A 27349-nucleotide genomic window follows, 5' to 3' on the forward strand; every position below is an offset into this window, starting at 1 on the left:
GCAGCCCACAATGACTGTTCTGGTGCAGGGACATGCAGAACCCAGGGAACAGAGGTCACATTCCCGTCTCTTCACTGGTTAGTGCCAGGTGAGGGAGTTTTAACTTAAAGTCTTGGGTATGAATCCCAGCTCAGATAATGTGGTGGAAGTCCACGAGTGCAAGCAGGAGTCATCAACTGCAGAGTGCTTTGGATGAGCCTGTCTATCATATCATCTTTTAGATGTCCTGATAGTACCCTGCTATTGCCTAATACTGATCCTTTGGGGGATTAGCACAGTTTTCTTCCTCCTATACCCTTCCACAGTGAAAGAAATCTCAGATGCTTTTCAAGCATTGCCATGGTTGAAATCAACCAGCAACCTGCTTGGTTTCCCAAAACAGGACCAGGTGCAGTGCTGCCTGATGCAGACATCAGAGTCAAAACGGCTCTCAGATCTGCAGGGGAGATGCTGATTCCTGTGCAGAGTTCAGTGCTTGGGCAGAGTTCCCCATCCTGTGGTGAGCAGAGCGCAAAGGCAGGCTGTGGGGCTGCTGGCTCTTAGCTCTTTCCCTCTAAAGTCACACTCGTTGTAGCTGTATGTTGGGGCATATAGCAATGGTTTCACTTCTCAAGCTTCACGAGTTGACAGAACAAGCAAGAAACTGCATAACAAGAGAGGAGTTTGGGAAAGGGAAGATTGAAACATTCAGGAGATCGTAAAGTACAAAGCAGTGAGCTCCATATTCTGACATCCTCAACAAGATCAGGGAGTATGTCTCAGTAAGTACTTCTGTCTTTTCCTTCCAGAGCCCTGTGCTGTGTAAACGAACTGATGGATGAAGATGAGAAGGACAGGGCAAAGAGGTACGAAGGGATGCAAAGAGCACTGAGAGTGGAAGGTCTCTCGAGGGAGAATTGTAAATGTCATGCTGTCTGATACTTGAAAAAGCACTTGGGACCGCTGACGTCAGAGGCAAAGCCCTCATGCCATTTATAGGCTGTGTATAGTGCACCACAAACAGCATAATGAAGTCACCGTTTTCAAGCTTCTTATAGTGTGTTTGACCACCCCTACGGTGGGTTAATCAGCTGAGCAGTCCTTAAATTACATTGTCATGCCCTCAGAATCTTGTGTTAGCCCATGGCTATTTATTATCTTGATGCAGGACTCTTGACCTGTGATTTTACTGGCATCATGCAGTGCTGCCCACCTGGGGTAGAGTTCCCTGTGAAACTTAGAGAGCAGTTCTGCTTTAGCACAGGTATGAATTAGTTTCACTGCAGAGAAGCATTTGGCTCAGTTGTAATTAGTCATTGTACACAAGTGCCAAAACAGAGATGGCTGTGAATGTAAATGCTGGATCTGAGAACCTCCAAATGCCAAGCTGAATGTGAATGGAAATGTTTTCTGCATACCACCCTTGGTCTAGATCACAGGAAGCATGCATAATCATGAACACACTTGTAAAGAAAATTAATTACTCCTGGAAAAGGTTGTATGGAAATAGTGTTATTTCAGATATGAGTACTGGAAAGATAATTTTGGAAAAAAATTGCATGGATTTGCTTTCTCCTTTATTGTTTTTAAGGGAGAGGAAAACCCTAATAAAACATTCTTAAATTGTATTAAAGAAAGCTGGAAACTATTCTGTGGTTTCCGCAGCCAGACTCTTAACATTCCCAGTTTCGTATATCATAGCAGCAGATTTCCAAACCCAGATACAAGAGCATGTGCTTGACTTCATTTTGCAGTTGAGTTGTCTCTGCATGGTATTGTGTCTCTATAAGGTACTTTTGCAAGTACAAGTCAGAGAGTAAGGTATCCTTTGGATTTTGTGTGTCTACTTACTGCAAAACAAAAGTTCTTAAAAATGAGGTGGGAAAAACGTGAGCATGTAGATGCGAGGACTTCTTTCTCGTACTGTAGAAATTTCACCCATAACACCTTCACCTCATTATCATGACCTTTGAACAATGGGAACTGCTGCTGAAATGTACACAGGGATATGGTCTGGCTCAAATGAATGTTAATCCTATTTGTTACCTCCAGGTTCTCCTTGCCGACAGTGAGCTCAGTCCTGCTGCAAGGCTCTGAGCACCAGCAAGGCATTTACACCCAAGCCTAATTTTAAACAAATGAGCAGTCCTAGCAAAGTTTAGATTCTTGTATCTAAAGTGTTTTGCTGAGCCAAGGCCATTTACCTTTCCTTGGGTCAAGCTGTACGTCCTTCATTTCGTTCAGTGGCATTTATGTTTCTGTCACCCAGGGCATCACGCAACAAATCTGAGAAGAAGAGGAGAGACCAGTTCAATGTCCTCATTAAAGAGCTTTGCACGATGCTGCAGGGCCATGGCCACCCTCTCAAGATGGACAAGTCCACAATACTGCAGAGAACCATCGACTTCTTACAGAAACAGAAAGGTACTGGAGGGCACTGGCTGCTCCCATTGGAGGCAATGGCTCTGCATCTCGCTGGCCTCCACGTCCCCTGGCCCATTTTGTACACTGTCAAACACAGCATGGGGGAGGAAGAGCTGAGGAACAGCGTGCACTACAAAAAATGGGGAAAAAGAGTTTCTGTGCCCTGTTCCCAGGTCTCCTGGGTTAGGGCATGGTTGGCTGCATCCTGTCCTGCTGTCTGGGCACTCCTGTGAGCCTTCCTGAAATGGCTTCAGAGTCACGGACACCCTCTGCTCACTGTCATGCTCAGCTACTCTGAAATTAGCTCATTGACCTTAATTTTTGAAGGTTTTCTTCAGACTACTCAAAATGTCTCTTCTTCCTTTTCTTGATTTCTAATGCATTTGTATCGTGATGGCGTGGGAAATGACTGTTGCATACAAGAAGGCTTTGTGTGGAGAATGATCTGAGGATGATTCCTCTGAAAATCTCTTAAAAGAAATCTAGTGTTACTTGAAAATGAAAAAAATCCAACTAGCATGAGTCACGTTCCCTTTTTGATGTTTTCTCTTTAAGAAATCACAGCACAGACAGAAGCCTGTGAGATTAGACAAGACTGGAAGCCTTCATTTCTTAGCAACGAGGAGTTCACCCAGTTGATGTTAGAGGTAAGAAGAAATTAAAGCTGCATTGATAAGTGAGAAGTAATCAGTTCAATGGAGTAGTTCAGAGACATATTTTTTCCTTTTCACCTATAGGTCCCAATGTTAATGTTAATAATTTATACTCTGCTGGCATATATAATACAAACCTGACAGAGACCAATGTTGTGCTAAATGCTTTGCAGACACAGAATTAAAAATATGATCACTTCTCCTTAAAGATAAACAGCTTTTCTTTTAGGAACGAAGACCAATTTGGTGCAGATTTGGCCTGGTGAGAGAGGAAAAAGAGAACTGCTCTTCTCAGAAGAGCTGCTAGAGCTAGCACTTTTGGCAAAAACTTGAAAGGACCTGAAAAAAGCAGAGCACCTCTCTTCCTCCCACATCCCATTAGCCAGGCAGCATTTACTTTGCTGCCTTTGCTGCTGCGAGCTGTGCGGTGCTGTACCTGTGATGTGAATGCTGTATCTTTTGCTCAGATTGCCTTTAAGTGCATTCAGGAGAACAGCTCTGGTACTCTCACCTCTGAAATGCTTAGCCGATCTAGAGACACCCCATGAGCCTACAATTTTCCTTTTTTAAGGATGCCGCTCTTGGTTTGTGCTGCATTTTCCTCTGGCGAGGACATCTCCTACCCTGCGTGGGCAGCTGGTGCTCCTTGCCCCACCAAAATAAGGGTGTATGCTGGGATGAGCTGGGAGGTGCTACAGCGTCTTAGTTACTCCTTTTTGCCAGGATGTCATGACTCACCTCCCTGGAAAAGTCTGTTTGTTCTTTCTGGGAACTTCTCTCACCAAACAAGCTAGTTTGTTCCAGCTGAATCGAAACAAATTCCCCTCTTAGAAGTGGCAAGGGGAAGACAGCCCTTTAATAACAGATGGCTTGCTAGGCTACATTAGACTGTTGACCAGTTTACTTAAAAATCAATGTTTTTTTCTGGTTAGAGCTTATTTTCAGCAAAGGCAGAATATGACAGTGAGGTGGGGAATAACTGGCTGTGAGGAAGGTGGTGAATCCTGCATCTCTGGCTCCCTGTAGCTAAGCTGCAGAGCAGCCTCACGGCATTTTTGGAAGAGTTGGCTTTGTCCACACTGCTGACCAGAGATTAAACCTCTCAGGCCTTGGTAAGGGTTAGAGGAGAATAAAGACAGACACTGGGTCAATAGTACGAGAAGATGTTGTGAAGAATAGGGAGCACACCCAAAGAGGAAATCACATGCAGTGACATAAAAGGGACAGAGAACTTCAATTCCAGGACAGAAACCATTGTGAATAAGAAAGGAGAAACAAAACAAATTTTAAAATTGTTGTGTCACTAGCCTAACAAATGAGTGCTTTAAGCAAAATAAATAAGGCTTTGGATCTTGTCTATATTGTCCAGAAATGGCTAAAAATACAGCATTGTATAATTTTTCCATTTCTGCTTATCCATCCATCCACCTTCAAATCCATCGACAATGTTGGGTTTGCCATGATGCTATCTAACATGTCCTTACGCACAGAATTGGTTAACTATTGTGTAATTCAGAACACATAATGAAGTGACTGAAGTCACCAGAATTGCGTGGGTGTAGAAATTTTAACCACCACTGTCTTGCTTTATGTTAAATAAATACTGAGTGAAAAATATGACACAATTTAATATTAATGAGCAAATAAGAATATAAGAAGAATGTTGAATTAGGCAGCATGTGTAATATTTATTTTTCTGCATTGAACTATTATTTTGTAATTGATTTATGTTAGTTTTAGGCTGTTAAAAGCATCACCAAAGAATAAATTAACCTACTACATTTTAAGTTCCCTTGCATAATTATTTTTTTATTATTATTTTTTTGCCTGCCTTTTATCATTAGGCACTAGATGGCTTTCTCATTGCTCTTACCACTGATGGGATTATTATTTATGTATCTGATAGTGTCTCGTCTCTGCTTGGACATTTACCGGTAAGTTCTGACAATGCAATATGTTGAAGAATCACTCCTCTGCCTTAACGCAGCCCCATCACCGCAGGGCTGGGGCTTGGTTTTGTCCGACCAAAGAGGCAGCTGTTTGTAGGGGATAAATCTACAAACTCTTAGGGACTTTCTCAGGCTTCTGTGAATAACAGATTCTATCTCAGGTCTGTGAGTTAGTTAAAAAAACCTATGCAAACTCACTGTACTTGTAGCTCACCCCTTGGCTGTACATCTGCAAGGCGGTCTGGGTGGTGTTCATCCCACTAGGTATATGGAAAATCTTACGCTTGTGAAATCTGTGCATGCTAAAGCTCTTCTCAGGTAATGTAAAGATTATTTCAGGGCTGAATCTCTGCTCTTCTAATGATGTTGGGTTTTTCTACTTTGAGCCCCTGGCCTTTAGTAACAAGTGTGTGGCCTCAGAGTTTTCTGGGAGAATTTCTAGAAATCAGTTAGCTGTTGGGTGAAGAAATTTCTGCTGGCCCCTCAAAAGTGTTTTTTATTTTTATCTAGTGCCAAGCATGAGGCATTAAGGATGCTATGATATATGACGGCAAACTTGAGCACACAGTTATCCTGGCTGAATGTCCTGGTGTGCAAAGAAACAAATATGTGCTGACGTTTTGGTAGAACCCATTTAGTCAGGATGTGCGGGTTTATCAGCGCTGAAACACTTGCAAGTCAAGCTGATTTTGCCAGATGTTCAGCCTAGAAGACAAATAGAGGATGTGAGAAGGAACTCTCCCACTTCTATCTTGTGCTTCCAAAGGGAAATGTTTCAAATTTTCATTTTGATATGACATTTTTCATCATGTTGTATTCCTGTAGTACCAGAGGTTCTTCTCCAGCTTGCATCTGGCTGAACTGAAGGGTAACCTCTGGGACCCATTCAACCTTTTGCAAAAAGATAGCAACCCCAGGGTAAAATAATCTAAGGGTTATATTCTGCCCTAGACCCAATTGCAGATTGACTGTGTTTCCTTGTCTTAAACATCTGTGCCAGACCAGCAGTGTCTGTGTTCTGCTGTGGGGCGAAAAGGCGTGTGGTTGTGTCAGGTTGTGCTGCTGAACATGACAAAGCATTCTTTTGTATCAGTCAGATTTGGTGGACCAAAATATATTAAACTTTCTGCCTGAGCGGGAGCAGAGCGAGGTGTACAAGCTCCTTTCTCCACATGTGCTCATGACAGATCCTGCTGCAGCTGATTTCCTGAACGGTAAGCTCTGCTCTTATCTGGCGGTCAGGGAAGTTTGCCAAAGGCAAACAGCTCCTGGAGGAGCATGCACAGAACTCTCCAGCTATTTAATTCTCCTGCCTGACACTTCTGTTTTGCCACGGTTAATATTTCTGGTTTTTAATGCAGCACATTGTCTAATAATGTTCCGACGTGCTGCTAGTGCTTGGTCTTTGATTTGGACAGACTGGGTTTTACTTTCTGCTTTGCATCACAGGACAGTGAAGTCACCCTCACTAGATTTTTTGGCCAGGGCAGGATGCTGGACTGAGCCTGTGAAAGGAGTGAGGGGCTTTGGGGAAGGAATAGGGTAGGAAAAATCCCCAAGGGTTTTGGCAGAGTCTTTGTTCCTTAGGAAGCTTGCATGTCTCAAGGCACCTGAGAAACCCTACGTGTGATCTAGGCAACAGCCTTCTTATCTGAACACTCCATCCAGATCTCTACCTCTGGCTGCTGTCCCAACCCCAATATGTCCCTTTCCCCAGAGAACATCCCCAGCACCAGAGCGGGCAGCAGCTTCTTCCTAACCAACATTTACTTACAGGAATCAAGAGCATCCCCAGCAGGTTACGCTCAGACACCACAGCAGCAGGGCTAGTATAAACACGTAGATAGATTCGATATATGGAGTGTGCTAAAGTGCAGATTTCTAGTAACATTGCGTTTGTCTCCCTCTCTTTCATTTCAGCGGAAAAACAAATAGAGTTTTGCTGCCATTTAGCAAGAGGCAACTTAGATCCAAATGAACCCCTGATGTATGAATATGTGAAATTTGTAGTGGATTTTAAATATTTTACTCATGGTAAGTTACTGCTCCAGCCTGCCTTTACCTCTCTACCTCTTTCCTTTAATTTGTGTGTTGATTTGTAGCCTTCTAACGGCCTTATTTCTGCTGAAAATGCCCCATAATCGGCAGGGATGGAATGAGCTCTGGATATATTGAAGACATTTTTCATATGAAAGAGGTGGGGAGGCAATTGGTCAGGAAAGTGCAATCTTCTGCATTCTGTGCTTAAGGAAGTGATGCCAGACTGATCCGACCTCCATTTGACCCACTGCCAATTGTAAAGCAGCCTACTTCATAGAATCATAGAATCATACTTATTCAAATAACCAGTAAAATATGCTACTCTGCCTCACTCGTGGCAATCAAATGACTTTTAAAATATGAAATAGTTTGAGAAACCTGTAAAATCTTGAATCTTGCAAATGTTGAGCTGGAGAAAGGCTGACAAGGAGACTGTAGCTGCACACTGTGAGCTGCTCAGAGCTCTTACGAAGCTTCCCTGCAAGCCAGGAGTAGGTGGTTACAACTGTGTAACTCAGAGCCTAAAGGGTCATGATTTAAATAACATCAGCGTGTATCGGTGTGGCATCACCTTATGAGTAGGAGGGGTTTGTTGTTTGGGTTTCATCAGTCATTGTACCTGTCTTAACATGAAAAGAAAGCTCTCCTTCCTCTTCTTCTTAAATAAATTGTCTCGTTGTGTCTAGTGCCTACACCCTCTTGTAATGGCTTTGAGTCAGCTATTGCACGAGCTTTCAGGTCAGCCACGGAGGAGCAGGTTTGCCTCGTAGCAACTGTTCGTCTCGTCACCCCGCAGTTCCTAAAGGTGAGAGCTCTGCAACCGCTTTGTCCCTTTTGCACAGGGATGGTCGGTGCTCAGCGGCAGAGCTGCTGCTGGTACCACGAGCCGTGTTGCAGGGGCCTCTTGAGGAGGGAGCTCAGCAGCACAGACTGTTTGTGCAAAGAGTTGGTAAATGAGAGAGGACACCGCTGTGTTTTTGGCTGGAAGATGACATGAAGTGTGTATTTTGGAATGACAAGAGGTAAAGCGGGAGTTGCGTTTGAGAAGAGCTGGTGGTGTGGTGGGGTGTCCCAGAGCAGTCAGCCCAGAAAGTGCCAACACAAGGTGACCAGCTAAACTGCTTGAAAAGTTGCAGCCTTTAAAGAAATACATCCCACCGCTCCTTTGTGTAAGAAGTCCACCTGCATCTTGAAACGCTGTGAGCACCATGTCCTGTGGACTCTTTCTGCTCGTCTGTAAGAGTTCTGTAGTGGAATGCAGTGAGGATGGGGATAACGACTACAGGTGCTTCTTGCTCAAGAAGGCATTAGCCAGCTAGGTTTGAGGCTGGACCTGGTGCTGTCATCCATCTTCAGATACCAATATTTACAAAAAGCTGAGGATTTTTGCCCACAGACTGCAAGATGAGGCCCTTGGACTATTTATCCCAGCTTTGAAATTCAGCCCAGGGTAAATATTCAGCCACTTTTCATCAGTTTATGCATCTATAAAACAAGGCTTGTACATTCCTTAGAGAAAATAAGTCAAGTGCTTTAAAAGTCCTGTATTTTGCTGGGGTTTTTTATACCAAGAAGGTGGATCCTTGTCTTGTTAGAGGGCTCCTTTCAGCATTTCATAGAATTAAATGTCTGAACGTGCCAACCGTTTTGCAGGAGCTCTGCAATATTGAAGATCCATGTGAAGAATTTACATCGAGGCATAGTTTGGAATGGAAGTTTTTATTCTTGGACCATAGGTAAGATATTTGGTTTTAGTCACTAAGAATAAACAAACAGTAGTTTAAAACCAGAAAAGTTTGTGTAGCTATTGCCTGACAGCCCAAGCAGAATAGCTCTAATTAAATGCAACCGAATAAGTAATAATACTCTGAACTTACTTATTAGGCATCCTTAAATGCTTTGCTCCCTTTCATATTTTAGGCAGGTAAGAAACCATATTAAATGATGGGAAAATATCTAGAAAAATGTCTAAGTTCACCAAGATATTAACTCTTTAAAACTGAGCAGTGTGGGCCCTGTTCCCTGTATTGGTTTAGTTCCTCTGTTTTCTACCTACAGCTTTCAGGAAACCTTCTAAATATTTTACAGTGTAAATAAACTTTTTATTTTCACCTTGAGAAATTATGGAATTTACAGAAATAAAATAAAAAGGCATGAGTTAGATGATTTAATTGTAGATTTGGTTTTGACAATGCATATGGTGGACTATGATTCAGCTTGGTGAATGAAACAGAATGGAACCACTTTATTAAGCTGATTAATATAGGATTCATTTTCTTCAAAAGATGCTGGAGGTTTTTGTTCACTCACTTCTGTGTATTTGACATGTAAGCATAAATGCATTGCAAAATCCTACCCTTTCCATTATCCCTCCCTTTGCAAGCTGTGCAAAGGTACTAATTTCCTTTCTAGAAAGAGAAGACTAGTAAATAAGGCTGTAGGGAAAAAATATTTGGGAGGAAAAAAACCTAAATATAATCTGCACATTTAGATTAAGAAAGAGAGAGAGCTGCTATAAACAAATAATAACTTGCATTTATATAGTAAACAAGGTGTGTAGCTCGTGCATCAAGCCTTGAAGCATGGAGGAACTGACCCTGCAACAGCTCTGTGGTTAATGCCATGTGGTTTGGGGCAGTCGGCTTGTTATTCATGTTGTCGAGATCTTGCTGGAGCGACTTTGTTAGACTTTAGCTAACCTGTCCAGTAATGCACGTTTCCAGAATCAGATGATTAATGTTAAGATCTGTAAAAGAGCCCTAAGTCCCCTGTTTCACTGTTTGATGAAATGAGCTGGTTTTCCAAAGGGCTGCGTCCCAGTGTCCTGGTTTTGGCTAGGGTAGAATTCATTTTCTTCTTAGTAGCCAGTATAGTGTTGTGTTTTGGATTTAGTATGAGAAGAATGTTGATAATGCACTGATTTTTGGTTGTTGCCAAGTAACATTTAGACCAAGTCAAGGACTTTTCAGCAAGGAGGCTGGAGATGCACGAGAAGTTGGGTGGGGACACAGCAAGGACAGCTGACCCCAGCTGACCAAAAAGATATTCCACACCATATGATGTCATGCTCAGTATATAAAGTAGGGAAAAGATAGCCAGGAGATTGCTGCTTGGGAGCTGGCTGAGTATTGGTTTGATGAGTGGTGAGCAATTGCATCGTGCATCACTTGTTTTACATATTATTATTATTTTCCCATTATGTCCTATTAAACTGCCTTTACCTTAACCCACGAGGTTTACTTTTTTTTTTTCCTCTCAATTCTCTCCCCTGATCTCAGCAGGGTGCGGGAGAGTGAGCGAACGGCTGTGTGTGGTGTTGAGCTGCCTGCTGGGTTAAACCACAACACCCAGCAGCTCCTGTGAATAAGGCGAGCAAGAGCTGCTTTGAAACCTATCAAAGAGTCTTTTGATGAGTCTGGGTTATGACTCAGAAAGGAATCTCTGCGCTGGCTGCTTGCAGCCACTCTGGTCCCACTGATATCCCTGGTGAGGAAACCATTGTTACAGAGAGTAAGTTAAGCTGCTGCAGATGCTGAGGCAGAGTTTGTGACAGCCTCAGGTGTGAGCAGTGAGCCCAAACTGAAGAATGAGTGGAAGATCATGTGGGTTGTCTCATTTAATCACCGATTCAAACCTCTCTCCAGTACAGTCCACAGGACCCTGTGAAATGGTGTTGGGTATTTTGCTATTTCTTGCTTATTTGCGACAACTCACACTGCCTGACACTGAGGTGTGCCATCAGCAGGGGCAAAAGATACCCAGCATGAGTTGAAATCAGGACCTTTGCTATCATGACGACAACATAAATTGGAGTAAATATAGATAATGCATAAAGCACTCCATAGATCTGGATAAACATTAGAAAACCAGGAAAAATCTTTATTCTGGGTTTACATGAAGATGGGTGTAGAGGAAGAAAACCTGTCAGCTTTGATAATGGTCTATTTCTCTTCTGCATTGTGGTCCTCTCCTTATTTTCCCATCATTTATTAAAGAGCTGCACTCAAAAGTTTCTCTGAAGATCGTGCATGACCATTTGCACAGTGAGTTGCAGGCCTCAAGGCTGGAACTTAAGCTAACAAGACACTTCTAAAGTTCACAAGCAAGGCAGCTCCTTGTCAAATGACAGATGAGGAGCATTTTCTGGTTGCTTTCTCATTTAAAGGATTCTGGCAAAAGTCTGGAAAGCCTAATGCTTTCCTGATCAGCTTAAATGTTTATCTGATGTGCATCTGAAAGACATTATTGTCTTGAATATAAGCATATCATTAAAGATAGGAGAGACACTGGCACGTTCTGCCAAAGAGACAGCAAGGAAGGACACTTTAATAAATACATGTATTATAAGCATTAACAGAAATCTGGGTCACATGAGGAAAGGAGCACAGTGCTCTATGAAATGATATTTGAATAAATAAAGCTGTGTCGTGATGGAGACCACTGTGTTTCAAGAGATTTGCCATCAGAGAGTGTGGAGGACTGGCTCTTCCAGCCAACCCCTTGTGCTGGGGCTTGGGAGCTCCTGCTGAGACCTTGATCCTCCTGGGGCTGCTGTTGATTGGATTCCTGGCTCTGCTTCCTTCTCCCCTCTTTCCAGTTTGTTGCCAGACTACCCATAGCTGTGGGGAACAGAGAGCTTATAGACCTGTCTGGGCTCTCTTTACTTGAATAATCTGTGCCTTCCATGTCTCTCAAGAGTACAAATGTGGAGCCGGATTACTCAGCCAGGACAGGAGAACTTCCCACATTAATATCCAGAAAACTCAGGATCAATCCATCCAAGCCCAGGTGTACTTACACTTAAATCATTTTTGCTCATATTCTTGGCCACTTTATGGCGTTCAGCCTTCCTTAAGAGAGGCACTTGACACACCAAGAGAAGGGCAGCAGGAGAGACATGTTTGATAGGCAGTGACACCTTCGGACTGCCCTGGTTTTGAACTGTTAACCATTTTGCTAACACATCACCACCTTATTCCTGAGGAACAGGCAGAACTTGGCAGGTGAGCCTCATGCTATCAGCACATCCAGCAGCCAAAACAAACAGATGAAACCAAATTAGCACAAATCCTGCCTCACCAAGGACATGTGATGATTGAAGTGGTGCAAGCAGGAGTGTACTTGAGTGCTAGGGGACAGAAGGTTGCGTGTGATCGAGGCAGTAGAGGCAAAAATAGTGGTTTTCTCCTCACATTTCAGTGTTGTTTCACAATCATAAGCTAGCAGGCTCTGATGAAGCCAAGCTCAGTGTTGTTAGGACACTTGCTTAAAAAAAAATCCTCGTTATTTTGCCTAGAAAATGGAAAATCTAGCATTGGCAGCAGAATAGTCAGGTAAGTCATTGCAATGTGCCCATCTAAATGTTTCCTCGATTCCTTATCTGCCTGCCATTGAAATAACAGTCTTTAAAATCAGCCCCATGCCTATTCTTATCTTTACTACCAGCACAGACACGTTTTTCCAGGTGAAAATTTCCCAAACTTTTCCATAGGAACAACTACTTTTTCATTTATCCAAGCTGGTCCTGACACACACTGCAGCTTCCTCACTTTTCCTTCTACAGTTACTACCCAGATGACATTTACATCCAACCTACTGGATAATTTTACTCAAGCTCCAAGTTATTATGCACATGAACAGCCGTAGCGTTTCTCAAGCTGTGTGTCTCACAAGCGTGCTTAAAGAATTGAGTCACTTGCGTACGTACATGCCTTTCTCTACACCCACATAATGAATAGGCTATGAAACAGTAAACACACACCTTTTCATTTTCTCAGTTTTTACCTCTCCCTCGCTGCCTCGCTGGTGGGGTTTTGTTTTGTTTTGGTTTAGGTTTTTTTTTTTTTCTTGTATATGAAAATACATCATTGTGTATATGAAAACCCACTCCTGATTTCCCTGACAAGTGAACACACAAGATGGTTTTGGTCATTAGTATCACAGCATGTCTACCAGGATGTCAAAGTGTCAGATTTTGTGCTCACTCCCTGCCTTTTGCTTCCCTTCTAGGGCTCCACCTATTATAGGATATTTACCCTTTGAGGTTCTGGGAACGTCAGGGTATGATTACTACCACGCAGATGACCTGGAGCTTCTTGCTAGGTGCCATGAACACTGTAAGTTCCTCTCTCTCTGCAGCATGCCTGTCTTTATCTTGTTTGTCACTCATGCAAAACCTTTTACTGTTGTCGCAAAAGGCATCTTTGTCGGGAGCACAAGGGAATTATCTTTCCCCATGACAGACTGTCATAGCTGACACTTACCTGGGAGGCTGAATCCTTGCAGAATTCACTCAGATCAGGAACTGTTTGTGCAGGTTTCCCAAACTGACAGATACCATGTTTGAGCACAGATTGTCTGAGGAGACTGAAATAAGATTAATAGATGGGAAGTCAGAACTTTACACCCTCTGCCCCCAAACCCTGGTAGTTTTGTTGATTGTCACAGGTCATGGGTTCTTGCTGGTCCCCAGGGCTCTGGAGTCAGCCAGGAGGCTCAGCTCACCAAAACACCTTCAAAAGCAGCACTTGGATCACCTGCCTGTGCAATTAGATGTTGTGAAGCTCACTGTTAGTAAAATGCTTCTGGAGATTCAGACCCTTTTTTAAATACAAAAGTACCTAATACAGATTCCTTGTGGGTGAAGATAGCGCAGTTTTGGTCAGCCTGAAAGCAAAGCAGAAAAGTCCAGTTTGGGCTGATGTGTGAACATCCACAAAGTTCATCTTCATGCAAGGTGACATACTGTGACCTGCAAGAGCCCAGGAGGAGCCAGGTCAGAAGGAGCACTTAGCCCAAGCACTGTGGCAGTGCAGCCGGCTGCTGAAGCCCCGTGTCCTGCTGAAGGCTGGCGATGATGTGAGGAAGGGCAAAAGGTGGCAGCAGACATGGTCTGCTGGTAATCAGTATGCTTTTCCTACCAGATGAGCGTGTGAAATGCTTTATCCCTGAGACTGTATTTTTCTGTTTTGTTACATGGACTTCAGACTGGGATATTGAGCCAGAATTAGGTCTGTCCTCCAGCTGGTTTGCATTGCCAAGTGCTCTGATGATAAGTAGCTACCCACTTTGTAAAATGCATCTAGGTAATCAGATATTTTGCCAATAAATATTATGTATAGGTTTCCTGTTGGGCAAACTCTCTGTTTGCCTCTCTGCTCTGTCCATTTGTAAGGAGAGTGTTTTGTCAAAAGGAAATAGGGACACCCCAGAGAGCAGAGAAAGTGGGATGCTGTAATTGCGCTGAGATGCAGAGCAGCCTGATGCAGGGACACCAAGAAACTCCACAGCCCACCAGCACGATGGAGCTGGACGAGCTGCTTCATCTCTGACATGCAAACCACCCCCATCTCTACCACTTACCCTCTGCCACCTGCATTTATGAGATGCTAAAGGACCTAGCAGAGAATGGAAAAAATGACTTCTTCATTGAATGTCAAGTTTTCCCACTCCACTTCTCTGCCGGCTTTTCTGCCCTGTCAAGGCAAAGCGCTGGTGCCAAACAGGCGGCAGGGACATGGGCTGCCTGGCTGAGCACACGAAGGAAGCTGTGAAAGGGGCTACACACAAGCTGTGTGAAGTGCAGCAAGCATGTAGATGGGAATATTAAAGGAATATTTTAATTGCTCTCAAATATAGTACTTTTCCATGCTGGTTGTTTAAAAGATGACGCAGAGAGAAGTGAGCTACTTAACCGGATGATGTCCTTTTGGTAATATGTGCATGCAGTTTGGTGGAAACACTAACTATACTGAGAGTGGTGTCAGATCACTCACCAGAGAATCTATTTAGTGATTTATGTCCTACATCTCTACTAGCCATGGATCTACTCTTACATATTAAAAGAGCATTTGCACAACACACTTGAAGGAAAGGATACTTTAATCTTACTGTGCAGGGGGACAAAGTAAGGTGCTGGAAAAGTGACTTATAGAAGTCGCTTTAGGAAGTCTCTGCCAAGACTAGGAGCTGAGTGACCCCCAGCATGGCCTGTTAGCCAGAAGACCTTCGCCAAGTGCTTCATCTAAAGCCCATCACTATTAATGGGATCACTGAAGAAGTTAGTCCTGGTATTTAGCATAGAGGTGTGCAGGTGAATAAAAATACTTGGGTTAGTGTGGCTTGATAAGTTCCCATTCATCAGGTTGACCACTCTGGGCAGGCATCTTGCCTACTGTGGAGTTATATGGGTTTGCTTAGACCATGTTAATATTTTACTTTGCGTTAAGTACGGATATTTTAAGGGAGCATGTTTCATTTTGTACTCCCAGCAGTCTGGGAACAATTAATGTGGTTATTTAATGTAGTTCCCCTCTTTATTTTCCAGTAACACCACTTGAAATTTTTCTGGACATACCCCGATAATATGTACCAGGTCTGGTGTATTTGGATCATCTCTCAGAAGAAAACTCTCAGTTAAACTGCTAAAATTCCACTATCCTGTTGTTTTGTGCCATTATTAGGATCCTGACTTCAAGCCCCGAGTCTTTGAAATTCATTTTCATGTACCTGTGAAAGGCCAATACTTTTTTTAGTTAATATTATTTATGCTTATATCACAGGAGCCCACAAATAAAAATACAGCTAGTTATATAGTTATGCCAGTTATTAGTTATAAGAACAATCTCAAAATAGCAAAGTGCAGTCTTGAAAATCAGTGGCAGAAAAAAACCCAAATAAAAGCTCAGTGCATGGTTGTGTATCATTTGTCGTGTTTATAAAGCCACGAGACCCATTTTAGTGCAGTAGCAGACTGCAAGGAGGGTATGGGGCTGAGTGTTTTTTTCTGATTGCCTTTGTACCGTGAAATTTCTGTTTGCTCTAAATTGCTTTCTTTTTGGTTTAACAGTGATGCAGTTTGGAAAAGGAAAGTCCTGTTACTATCGGTTCCTGACCAAAGGCCAGCAGTGGATATGGCTACAGACACACTACTACATCACCTACCACCAGTGGAATTCCAAACCTGAGTTCATCGTTTGCACGCACCTGGTAGTTAGGTAGGAGCAAGCACCAAGCACTTCACAATGTGTGTCCCATGTGCTCATCCATTATTTTTTCTAGTCCTGTGTTGTGTTAGCCAAATATTTGCTGTGCGTATTGACAAGCTAAGACTGTATGTAATTGTACAATACTATTATGACAGGGAGCATAGGGAAAAGCATAATGTATTTTCATTACTCTCTTTTTTTTTTTTTTGGCAACCAAGCCAAAATCCCGGAAGCCACCATTGGCTGAGTGTATCAGTGTGTTACATTCTGCTTTTATCCCTAGCGATGCCGTGGCCCTAGGAGGAATTAAAGCTGATGGATTTACGGGTGTGAATGGGATCATACATTTCCTACAAAACCTTTTGATCAGAGCTTTAAATATTTATGACTTACAGTTCGCTGCTGTCCTGCTGGCCTTGTTCCTCAGCTGAAATTCAGCCCAGGATCCCCACCTAGTGGGAAGCTGCTTGCGCTCCGTGCAAACCCGCACTGGAAAGCAGCGCGTCTGGGATGCTCTGAGATCTGCACCTCTGGAGGGGAATCTGTTGATTACCACTGTCACCTCAAAACAGACGGTGTTAAGACTAAGAATGTGTTTACTGAAGGGCTGGAAAAATAGTGACATACTGGTTTGCTCTATTAACTCGAGTAAACATATTGCTCCCTGCATCTTTCTTTACTGTCAGGAATCAATTTGTGAATTTTTTTCTGGTCCTCTTTCTTTCTTGTCAAACATCTGGAAGAACAAACACCAGTAAACTGGGATGTTCTGAAACACAGACTGAGAACACCTTACACCACAAAACAGGTGTAAGTGATTAGAGCTGTGAGTGCTGATATACAGTACATGTCAAGTGTTATTGTAAGCAAATGTTAGACAGAGGGATTGCTTCTGAGTTGTGTTGCTTCTGCTGTCCTTCAGGGAGTTTGGCTTCCCTCTAAGCTCTGAATTTATTGTGCATGAACTTGTTTGCTCTTTCTGCTTCCAGTGCCTCTGAAACCTAGTGATATAGTCCTAAATAGATTTTTAAGTTCAATTCTGTCTCATATAGTTAAGGTTTAGAATATAATATTGAAACACACAAGTTAGAATATGATTTCAGGAAAATTCATTGCCTACAATCATATAAGTGAGTTCAGTTCGGCAACTTCTCTTACCTCCCACAAAGCTTATCACTCATTAATATTTCAGCACCCTAAATTCTGGCATCTTTCAGTACCCACAATCTACAAACACTCAGAGAGTCTTTAAAACATCCTCTCCAATTTATCCCCATGGTGAATCATGTGGCATTGCTTACTGTAAATATTTTATTATTTAAGAGAAAAAATAGTAAGGAAAGCAAATATACACTTTTAGAGACACATTCCCGGGGATTCCTGCACCTTGTATTGCAGCTGCGCAGCCGTCAGCTTGTATTCAGAGCTTCCACCAGCGCAAGGATGTTAATGCTGCTGTGGCAGCTGCATGGCACTGTGTGCACCCTCAGAGAGAGCCGACCTGCTTCTTGCCAAGGCGCTGCCTTAGGTCTCACTCAGCTACCATATAACATGCAAAAAAAATGATGCTTGACCATCAGCAGGTTAGAAAATTAGTGTTCACTTGCTAGGGCAGTTTACGTGCACAGAAGCTGTAGGAACGTTTTTCTGCCTGATTATGGAAAGTAGGAATCTCCTTTATTAGCAAAATCATACTGAGGACAAAGACACCCATTTTGTCTCCAATAACCAAGTGCACTTTGCTTTTAAATTAGTTTTGCTTGAAGACATCCAGGGCCAAAATTTTCAAAGGAGTGTCTACATTTGTGCTTGAAATGATTAGTGCAATTAATCATTTAGGTTCTGCAGTCCTGGGTGCGGTGGGACTGGGACACTGCCCTGTTGTGTCTAATCTGTGGGTATTCAGCATGTGCAGTTATTCGTGGATTTCGAGGCTGTGTGATTATGTTCTTCGAAGCAACTTCAATGTGAGAGTGTGTGTGTGTGTGCGCATGCTGTGCAAAACTTATGACTCAACATGAAAACTCCATAGTGATCTGTAACTATGCAGTAAACAACATCCAGGCTGAAAAACTGGATTTAATTTTTTTTTTTCTTTTTAGTTATGCAGAAGTTCGAGCTGAAAGAAGGCGAGATCTTGGCCTTGAAGAGTCATCGATTGAACTGACATCCTCTTCTCTAAAGGTACCATGTCCCTTCACAGTTGAATGAGTAGGTGTTTAAACCAAGCTGAGTAATCGCTTACCAGCCTTAGGAAAATATCTGGGTGTTTTTCTCCTTGTCCTTCACTCTCATCTCCTTCCAAGCCTTCAGCTGGGCTGTGACTCAGGCAGGCTCTGAGAAGTCTTCCACTGCATGACTCTGAACTGCCCATCTCGGTTCAGGCATATAACTGCAAATTCAGCAGTTGCATTGCTGCTGTTCTGCTCTTTGTTATCTTTCTGAGACTGTTACTCAAACAACAAGTTAAAACATCTCAGCTCAGAACCACAAAATTAGAGCTGGAGCCAAGATTGCTGAACCTGTCACCATTAGTAAAGCGCAGGGCAGTACCATGTGGTACCTGTTTCATTAATGCCAGCTCGTTACTGATGCTCAGATGGAGACTGGAAGTGAAGTGAAAACATTCTAGATTTTCAGCTCTGTTTACGCCGTTGGGCAGGATCCCATCAAGTGTAGGATTGTGACAAGAGCAATAATTTCCATGGCTTGGATCAGTCTGGCATCCCAACACACCTGCCTAATCAACAAGGTCATTTCTTCCTCTCAGTAGTTTACGAATAAGTAATTTCAAGAGGATTGTTGTGTAATTATCATTCCATTAGCCGCATTGCTCTTCAGACGTTATCTTACAGAAGTGTTTATGGGATGTGTAGGGGAAGCTATCTCAGAGACATATTGTGCTTGAGCAAGGACTGTCTTGCAACCAGCTGCTTCTCTGTCGCCACGGCACACTTGTATGTCTTTTTGCCCTTTCCACATGATAGCTGAGGTATTTTTCTGCAGACCTTAAGCTGCATCTGTTGATGTAAGGCAGTTGGAGGAGAGCCAGAGCAATCACTCCCATTACTTGATCTTCTGGAGGGCAGTGGGAAGCTGGGGAGCACCCTAGGAGGCACAAGGAGGGTGGTGGCACGGCCGTCATGGTCACCCGTGTCCTGCAGGTGAAACACTCTCCTACTACCCAACAGTCACGGGCTGTTTGCCATAAACTGTCTGCCAGGTGGCATCTTTGCAGACAAGCAGTCAGGGAGATGAAGGTCCCCTCCAGCACTGTCCTCTCCTGCTGACTGTCCCGATGCTTGTGCTTCCCTCCCTGCAGAGCCACAGCAGCTACCTGGACGTGGGGCAGTGCGGCAGCAGCCAGGACGCCGGCCGGGAGGGACTGTCGCTGTCATCCCACAGCTCCCGGCACTCCTCGCACACCGCCCTCTCCGACTCCGCGTGTAGGTGCCAGCATGGCCGGGGGAGCCTGGCACGGGAGCGAGGAGCGGGCTGGAGGGCACAGCAGCCTCCAAAATACTGGGGTTCGGCTGGGAGTGACTGAGTCAGGGCGGGAGGGGAGTGCTCAGCACCGGGACTGACGTACTGTGCTGTAACAAGTTACGGTGCGGCAGCAGAGCTGCAGCCTTGTGCTGCCTCCTCCCTCCTTAGCTCACTGCCAAGGTGAGAGCAGCTTTCCTGTGTTTAAGGGTTATGGTTGTTTGTTGTGGCTCGAGGGACAGGAGGTGACTTGCTGAGCTGCGGCAATTTGATTGAGTTCCAAACTTCACTGATGAAACGTTTATTATGGAGTAGTATGGTCCCTCATGATGATAAACCCCTGCTGAAGGAGTGCAGAAGGCTGCCCGCCTTGCTGGCAAGCTTCATCCCAGCTCCCAGGAATGTCACCCGCACCCTGGGGTCAGCAGCAAGGTGACCACAGTGCCCGTGCAGGGCAATGGGTAGGAGCCAACTCGGGGGGCTTTTCTTGAAACATGTGCTAGGGAGAGAGTGGGAAAGCTCATCTGGAGACACCCATGGAGGGACAGCTGAACCAGGGCGTTAGCATCAGAAGGGAACCCTGCGAGTCAGGGGAAGAGCCAGCGGGACCACGGAGGAGCAGTCTGGGGACCTGGTTTGGCAGTGTTAGGGTCGCTGCTCGTCTGCATACATGGAGTTCAGGCTTAGCCAGGGGACCCAGGCACAGGTCTGCCATATCACAGCAAACAGTTTCTTTTCCAGCCACATCGTCCATGCGACACACGGACGCCAGCACTCCCACACGGCCATCAGTGCCGGGGGGGCAGGCGGAGAAGGCAGCCCTGCGGCTGGCGTCGGCTGCAAGTGCCCAGGTCAGTGGTCCTGACAAGCAAAAGTCTTTCTGATGCTGTAAAGAAATGAGCTTGACAAACCTTGATCTCGCCCTCCGAGAGGCTGGATCTCCCTCCTCTGAGTGTGCTGGGGACGGGGCTTCCCGGGGCTGTGGGGAAGGCTGCTGGCTGGCAGAGCCAGTGGAGAGCTGCTGTAGGCTCCTCTGCTGCCTTCTTTTGGGATTCAATTTGCTCCTCCAGGCCAAACCCTTTCTCACATCGCGAGCCCCCTGTTCTTGGGGTTTGTACATGCGAAATTGCCTTTATCCAAAAATGGATGCTGGCATCAAGGATTTGCAATTAGCAGGGGACGTGCAAGAGCTTAAATTCTCCCTTCAGGCTCATCCTCAGATCTCCAGGTGGAGTTATCTAATTCCCTGCACTTGTTCGTCACCAATACGAGCTGGTAATGCCCCAAGTCTGCACCAGAGGTGCTATGGACCTACAGTAAAGCGAAGTTTTCATTTCTAGGCCATAGCAACTCCTCAAGCCCCTGGTGAACACCTCCCCCAGCATCCCGTGGCTCAGCCGGCAGTCCCCTCTCAGCACGCTGTGATGGTATGTGGTTTATTTTTGTTAAACACGCTGGTATGGCCAGTCAACAGGGCAGGCGCAGTGGCTTCAGTTCACTGCTCTTACCTCCTTGCTGGCTGTCCCTGTGTGGGGCAAGGTTTCAATGCCATTGCTGTTACTGAGATTTACCTGCAACCAGATTATTGCAATTATTGTTTCATCGAGGAGACAAGAGCAAGTAGGGCACCCAAGGAAATAGCTTAGAAGGAGGTTTATGCTTGTCAAAGCCATTGGGGGCTGCTGAAGGCTCATCTCTGAATTGCTAGCAACTAGCTGGAGACTGATATGATGCTGAAGAATTTTATTGCCCTGGTAGAGGAAGGGGATGTCATGGAAAGTTTGAGTTGGGCTAAGGAAAACAAAACAAACAAACAGAAAGTGGGTATCATAAACCATAACTATGAGGCCTGTCCTCACAGAGTTTTGAGGTCAGTGTAGTAAACATCTAGACTATAATACAGGGATTGAAGACGGCCAATGTGGGTATGAAAAATTAATTCCAAAGCGGGATTACAAACTAACTTGGCCCTGGCATCTGCAAATATAATTAGCAGCACAACTGCAAGCCCGGCCTGGAGGTGTGGCAAGGGTTTGCATGCAGTGTCTGCCATAAAACGCACGTGGTCCGAAATCAGGAGGGTGTCACACTCAAGGGACAGGGGAGTCTCATGCACGGACTGTGCAAAAGTTTAACAGACCAAGATCTGGAGCAAGGCACTATGAGCCTGGTGTGCTGCTGCTCTGGAAGTACAGTGGTTCTTTGGTTAAATATGCAATTGCCAAAGAGGTTTTTTTGCCAGCATCATACTTTCTATGGCAAAAGCTGCAAAGCAGTCATTTTTCTGAAGCCAGCATCGCTATGAATGTGAGCAGCAGGACAGGTCCTACCCTGTGATCTTGTTCTCTGTTCTCCACAGCCAGTGTACCATTTCCCAGCCCAACTGGGGATGATGCACCAGCTGAAAGAGCAGCTGGAGGAGAGGACACGCATACTGCAAGCTGACATCAAGACGCAGCAAGAAGAACTCCACGTCATCAAGGAGCAGCTCCAGCTAGTGCAGGACTCTAACCTGCAGGTACCCACCGCTCCCGGGCTTCCCAGACCCACAAACCGTTTGCTTTTCCTTTCAGCACACAGGTCGGTAACAAAACCATCAGTGACAAAAGCATTTAGAAATGAACTCTGGATAAACTGGTAGTTTGGTGTCAGATATGGGAGTAGTGTTTCCTGAGAGATAAATGATGTCAGTATCTGCTTAAGTACTGAATCAGTAATTTTCATGATTTAGAAAAAAAACAATCCCAAGCTAATCTGAAGTTCTCCTGCACAAAAAGCTAGGTGGTTTGGTAGTGCTGCTGAATCACCAGTGCCTTGCAACAAGTGTAATGGAGCTGGAATGGTCATGGCTCTGAATAAATATGTCGACGCAAGCTAACATTTGATTTTCTATTATTTGTGGTTCACTTTGCCCCTGGATTTAGAGATGTTGCTGCTGCAGTGTGATATATGTTGATAGAGACAGCCCGAGAGTCGGAGGTGGTATCTCCGAGGGACTACAACCACTGTATGCATTGCAACAACTCATGTGTCTCTCTTATTTAAAGATGCTGATGCAGCAGCCGATCCCAGTCGTCTTTAACAACGTGCAGCACCCCAGCCCCCGGCGGCCGCCGGGGACACCCAGGCAGACCACAGCCAAGAAGTCCCAACAGCAAGGCCTGATGGGGACGAAGCACTTCTGCAGCACCCACCTGCCGTCACCGTGCCAATTCCTCAGGGACCCCTGCGGCACGGCCGCCCAGGTCACTGCTCCTTCCTTGTCTTCATCAGCCACTTTCTTGTCTGCTGTGTCCCCCCTCCCTGTGGTCCCGTGCATCTCCTCTGCGCTGGTTTTACCCAGTAGCTGGCATTACAAAATTTGCGTTGAGAGTCAGTTGTGAATGATGATGTTCAACTGTAACAGTAAAAGTCAGGTAGCCTAAAAGCACTAAACCCTGGAGACGGCTGGAGCTGCCCTGGTGACCTGAGAGGAACTGAGTGGGAGATCTGGGCTCTCATTTGCTTCTGTTTGAGATTGCAACATGATGCTTGTTCATAGCCAGTGAGAGTTGTGACTTCATAACATGGGGAAGCAGGCATAATTTTAAAAGATTAATTTTCTTCTGCCTGAGAAGTCTTCAAAGGCAGCTTTGAAAAACCAGTTTGTCATCGCTACACCTAAATCCACCATATAGATGGTCACAGCTTCTTGGGAAAGAAATGAGGTGTCCAAAAGCAAAAAAGACCAAAACTACTGCTTTAAAGGAAGGATGAGACATTTCCCTTGGGGACTTCATATTGGCACTCCTCCTCCCCTTTTAAGCTGGTGTCTTCTCCCTCAGGCCTTGTGCCCTTACCCTTTTCCTCTGCTTTCTCAAGAGACCGTCTGCCCCTGCCACTGGGGATCCCAGCACTCACCTTGCAGGGGCGATAAACGTAAACAGGTTGGTTGTCCTGAACAGATATATTGTTCCTGCAGCTGTCTTCAGGGAGAATATCCTGCTGTTCCTTCTCCTTTTCCCATCTGCATACTGGAAGCAGTTACTTTAGCCTTCCGTTCAGGAGCTTTAAAACTTACGTGGTTATCTATGTCTTCGTTTCAGGTACAGCAGCAGCAGCACCTCATGAGAGGAAACCAAGGCCAGCAAACGTGTCTGCCGGGGCAGACGAGCATTTCGGTGCCCCCCTACAGCAACCCCGTGGTGTTCTCACAAACGCGTCCCGTTACGGTGGCTGCGCAGATGCCGACTGAGGGCAGCGAGAGGCAACCGCAGTCTGACTACAGCCAGGACAGGAGCCTCAGGTAGGAACGCAGCCCTGCCAGGACCGTCCTGATGGCGGTGACAGAAAACGGCAGCAGCCGGGCGGTGGGGAGGGCAGGCACGGCTGGGCCTGGGGGAGGATGGTCTCTGGGTGGCACAGCAGGGATGTAGGGACGTTCCCTCCTGCAGAGATCTGGGTTACTGGTGAGCCTGGTGCCTGTGCAAACGGGGTGCTGGGCACACCGCACTGTACCCTCAGGGGCCTGAAGTCCTTTTCTCTCCATATTTCCATAAGCTCTCCACGTAGCTCAGTAACCTTTGGATATCTCTGCTGTCAGAGGGAGTGAACAGTAAAAACTGTCAGGGAGAACCTTTCCCAAGCCTGTGTCTGCTTCTTCTGAAGCTCCAAGGTGTCTTTTCTCCAGCCAGGACACGTGCTATGGCAAAGCCATTTTTCTTTTATACAATGCTGTAAATGTTGTATAAAACATATACAACTGCCCCAAACTATTCAGCCACCTTTCAGGGAGGTATCTGCAGACACTGCCTACAGGATCCAGGCAAAATGCTGTGTAGGGAAGCAAGATAAACCCAACATGTCTTACCATCTATCAAACTTATTTCTTACATGAAAGATTTAGCGAGTTTCAACTCAGCTCTGCAAGTGCATTAGACGAGGTGATAAGCAGCATCCTATTTCATTAGCTTTTTTCAGGGTGATGTCTTGCATACTTTCAGGAAGGATTTTCAGGGATTTGTTTCTAGAGACTGACAGTCAGAAGGTAGGGGCGCTCCCTTCCCTCACCATCGTGTTTTCCCTCCACCGCAGGATGCTGTTGGGTCAGTCTATCCAAGCCGTGATCCCCAGAGGCAACGGCGGTGGCCAGTCCATGTACAGCAGTGCCAGGAGGCAGCAGGGAAAGAGAGCCTTTGCTGGCCCTGGTTTTCACACGCTGTTTTAGCTGGGCACTTTATGGCACTGAAAATTGCTTCGAAAAACTTGTACACAGTGACACAAACACAGTCTCAGTCTTAAAAGAAACAAAAGCTCAGCTGGTTAGGCGAAAAAGTAATGAGAATATTTTTTTAATTACAAATAACTTTATGATAACTAAAATGTTTTTTTAAAATATTTTTTAACTTTTTTTTTTACTTTTGCAAAGCTAAAATGCTTAAGTTGTGGAGGAGATGTACAACTTTAAAAACCGTAATTTTCTGCAGTTCCAGTCTGTGCTGGATGGGGAGGGGGAAATCTGGGGCCTGCTCTTGCCACTCTTGTCACAAACCCTGCTCCAGTCTGGTTCCCGCAGCACCTGCTCCAGGGGTGGGCCTGGGTTTGGGTTCTCACACCTTATTTTCCTCCCCGTGGCAGATTCGTTGCAGAGCAGCAGATCTTGCCTTCCCCAATACAGATGCAACCGATTACATGTAGCACCGTCCGACCTCCAGCCCCACCGCCTGTTTTCTCCCCATCTGTGATGATCCCACACACCAGCTTCACATCCCACCAGGCAAACACACCAGTTCATCTCCACCAGTGGCCACAGCAACAGGTTCAGCAGCACCGTCTCTACCTTCAGGTAATGGAGCTGGAACAGGATGCACAGGGATGGCTTTGGGGTTGGGTTGTGGTTTTTTTGAAGAGACGGGACTTACTTGGCTAATCAAACTTGGTCAGTGCACTCATGCATCCTCCATTCCCACCATATCTGCGTGTACCCAAGTGCTCAGCCTTTCCAGACTGGCTCTGCCATATTTTCCAACAAGCTCAGTTATCATATAGTGTCTAGAAAAACTACCCAGTTCTTCAAACAGCTTCTCATCCAGAGGAGCTCTGGTGGGAATCTTGCTGTAGACACAAAACATAAGGGATAAACTCTTTTGAAAACATGCCTCCTGCTGTTATGTCTCAGCATAGCAAGTTTTTTTATCAGCTGCCATCACTGCTTTCTTTTAGTAAATAGTTGTTTCACAACACAAGTCTCTGGAGAAAGTGATTTTCGTTTTTCAAAGCACAGCTTCATTAGTGCATGCCGAACCAGAGACACCGCCAAGGAGAGGGGTTGTTGAAAGTAATAATTAACTAGTAATATACTCTCCAATATACTCTCTGCCTGGCTGGCAGAGTTAAAGACAAAGATGGTATAAAACAAAACAGGAAGAGTAGGTGCAACTGAAAGTAGCCATGCAGCAGGACTGGATGTAGAGTAAGAAATTAATCATTTTTGTCAGTAAATGTGGACATGAGCCATCCCTGCTTTGGGTACATGTGCTCGAGGGCTGCACTGAGGTTCTGAGGACTAGCGATACGGACAGTAGAATGATGATGCTGGGGGAGGTAAATAGCTCCAGGGCAACAGAAACCTAGACTTTGGTGCCACAATGCCTTTCATGGGGGATGAACCAGCAAGTCCAGGCCTTTGGGGTACCAGCCACAGGGTGGTACATGGACAAGGTCACTCTACAACCTCTTAATTGGTTGCCTGAAGATCCTTCCTATGGAAAATGGAAGTTGCACGTCCTGCAGATTTTACCTTGTGTGCAAGTAGCTTTTGAAGGTCTCCCTTCCTTCTGGGCTCCCCATTGGGCTGCTAGGACAGGTGGGTCCTGCTTCCCCTCCGTACTCTCCAGGCATTGTTAGTTGTGCTGATAGCACCTGCATCCCAAGCTGCTCGTCCACAGTTTGTACTCTTGATGGGTGGGAGGTTGCCTTTAGGACTTGATACAAGCCTCAGCATCAGCCCTGCAGCAAGACAAGGAGCAGATGCGCCGTGGGGCAGCCTGACTTGTCCGATTTGTGTCTCCTGACAGATGCAAGGTCCTGAGCCGGTGCCTGGCGGTCCAACACAGCGCATTTTCCAGCCGGCCCACACCCCGCAGCAGAACCCCCTGAGCTACTTTCTGCAGCCGCAGAGCCGCCACGCGCAGGGCCAGGCCTGCAACCTGCCCGACCCGCCCGAGATGCAGCTGCCCTGAGCGCCGGTCGGGAGGCAGGAACCACCTTGGCCGCAGCCGCCCGGCGCCCCAGGCGCAGGCGAGGGGAGGACGACGCCGTCAGAGCACGGGACGGGTGAGGCCGTGACCGCGGGGAAGGTGGTGGCTGGAGGGACCGTCCCCGCCAGGGACAGACGGCCCCAGGGGCACCTCGTTGGGTTTTCCACGCAGCCGGTCGGTGACGCTGCTCCAGCAGCTGTATGTGCTCGTGCCCAGCACAGCGGTACGGCGGGGAGGCGATGGCTTTTTGGCCACGGGGAGGTTGTTCATCAGGTCGCCACGAAGATTGCTTTGCATCGCAGAAAACTCTTTTTTCCATTCAGGACTTCAATGCTGAAAGTCACTGTGAATTTAAGCCCAGCGTTTGGGGCACATACACAGACTGTGTGGGTCCGCAGGACACCATTGGGTTACCATGTACATAACTTGTTTTGCTGTAGTAGGTCCATTGTGGATTTTCTGTTTTCCTTTTTACTATACCTCAGTCCTACAATTTTTTGTTTTCCAGGAGATTGGATAATGCTGCTAATTTACATAACACCACTTTTGCCTGAATTTCTTACTGTTATACCAGCTCACATCACGGCTAGTGAGAT

General features: G+C 45.5%; 1 protein-coding gene across 1 annotated transcript; it reads left to right on the forward strand.

The window, feature by feature from the left end:
• Nucleotides 1-27023, forward strand: PASD1 (PAS domain containing repressor 1). The gene is made up of 21 exons (XM_065643192.1): nt 1-88; nt 789-845; nt 2249-2403; nt 2959-3050; nt 4901-4990; nt 6099-6219; nt 6926-7039; nt 7732-7850; nt 8699-8781; nt 13055-13161; nt 15894-16041; nt 18135-18216; nt 19355-19478; nt 20257-20366; nt 20856-20942; nt 21875-22033; nt 22563-22760; nt 23601-23800; nt 24589-24681; nt 25132-25339; nt 26571-27023. The coding sequence occupies exons 1-21, from the start codon at nt 33-35 to the stop codon at nt 26733-26735; spliced, it is 2568 nt and encodes an 855-aa protein (XP_065499264.1). The 5' UTR covers nt 1-32; the 3' UTR covers nt 26736-27023.
• The last annotated feature ends 326 nt before the right edge of the window (nt 27024-27349 follow it).

Source organism: Caloenas nicobarica, chromosome 12 (genome assembly GCF_036013445.1).
Source record: "Caloenas nicobarica isolate bCalNic1 chromosome 12, bCalNic1.hap1, whole genome shotgun sequence".
Classification (NCBI taxonomy): Eukaryota; Metazoa; Chordata; class Aves; order Columbiformes; family Columbidae; genus Caloenas; species Caloenas nicobarica.

Bases quoted from the DNA above. Each gene is read 5' to 3' on its own strand.
- PASD1 (XM_065643192.1), top strand. From the start codon at position 33: ATGCAGAACCCAGGGAACAGAGGTCACATTCCCGTCTCTTCACTGGTT. The intron at 8,782-13,054 runs GTAAGATATTTG...CTTCCCTTCTAG, and splicing joins TTTTTATTCTTGGACCATAG to GGCTCCACCTATTATAGGAT. The intron at 16,042-18,134 runs GTAGGAGCAAGC...TTTTCTTTTTAG, and splicing joins TGCACGCACCTGGTAGTTAG to TTATGCAGAAGTTCGAGCTG.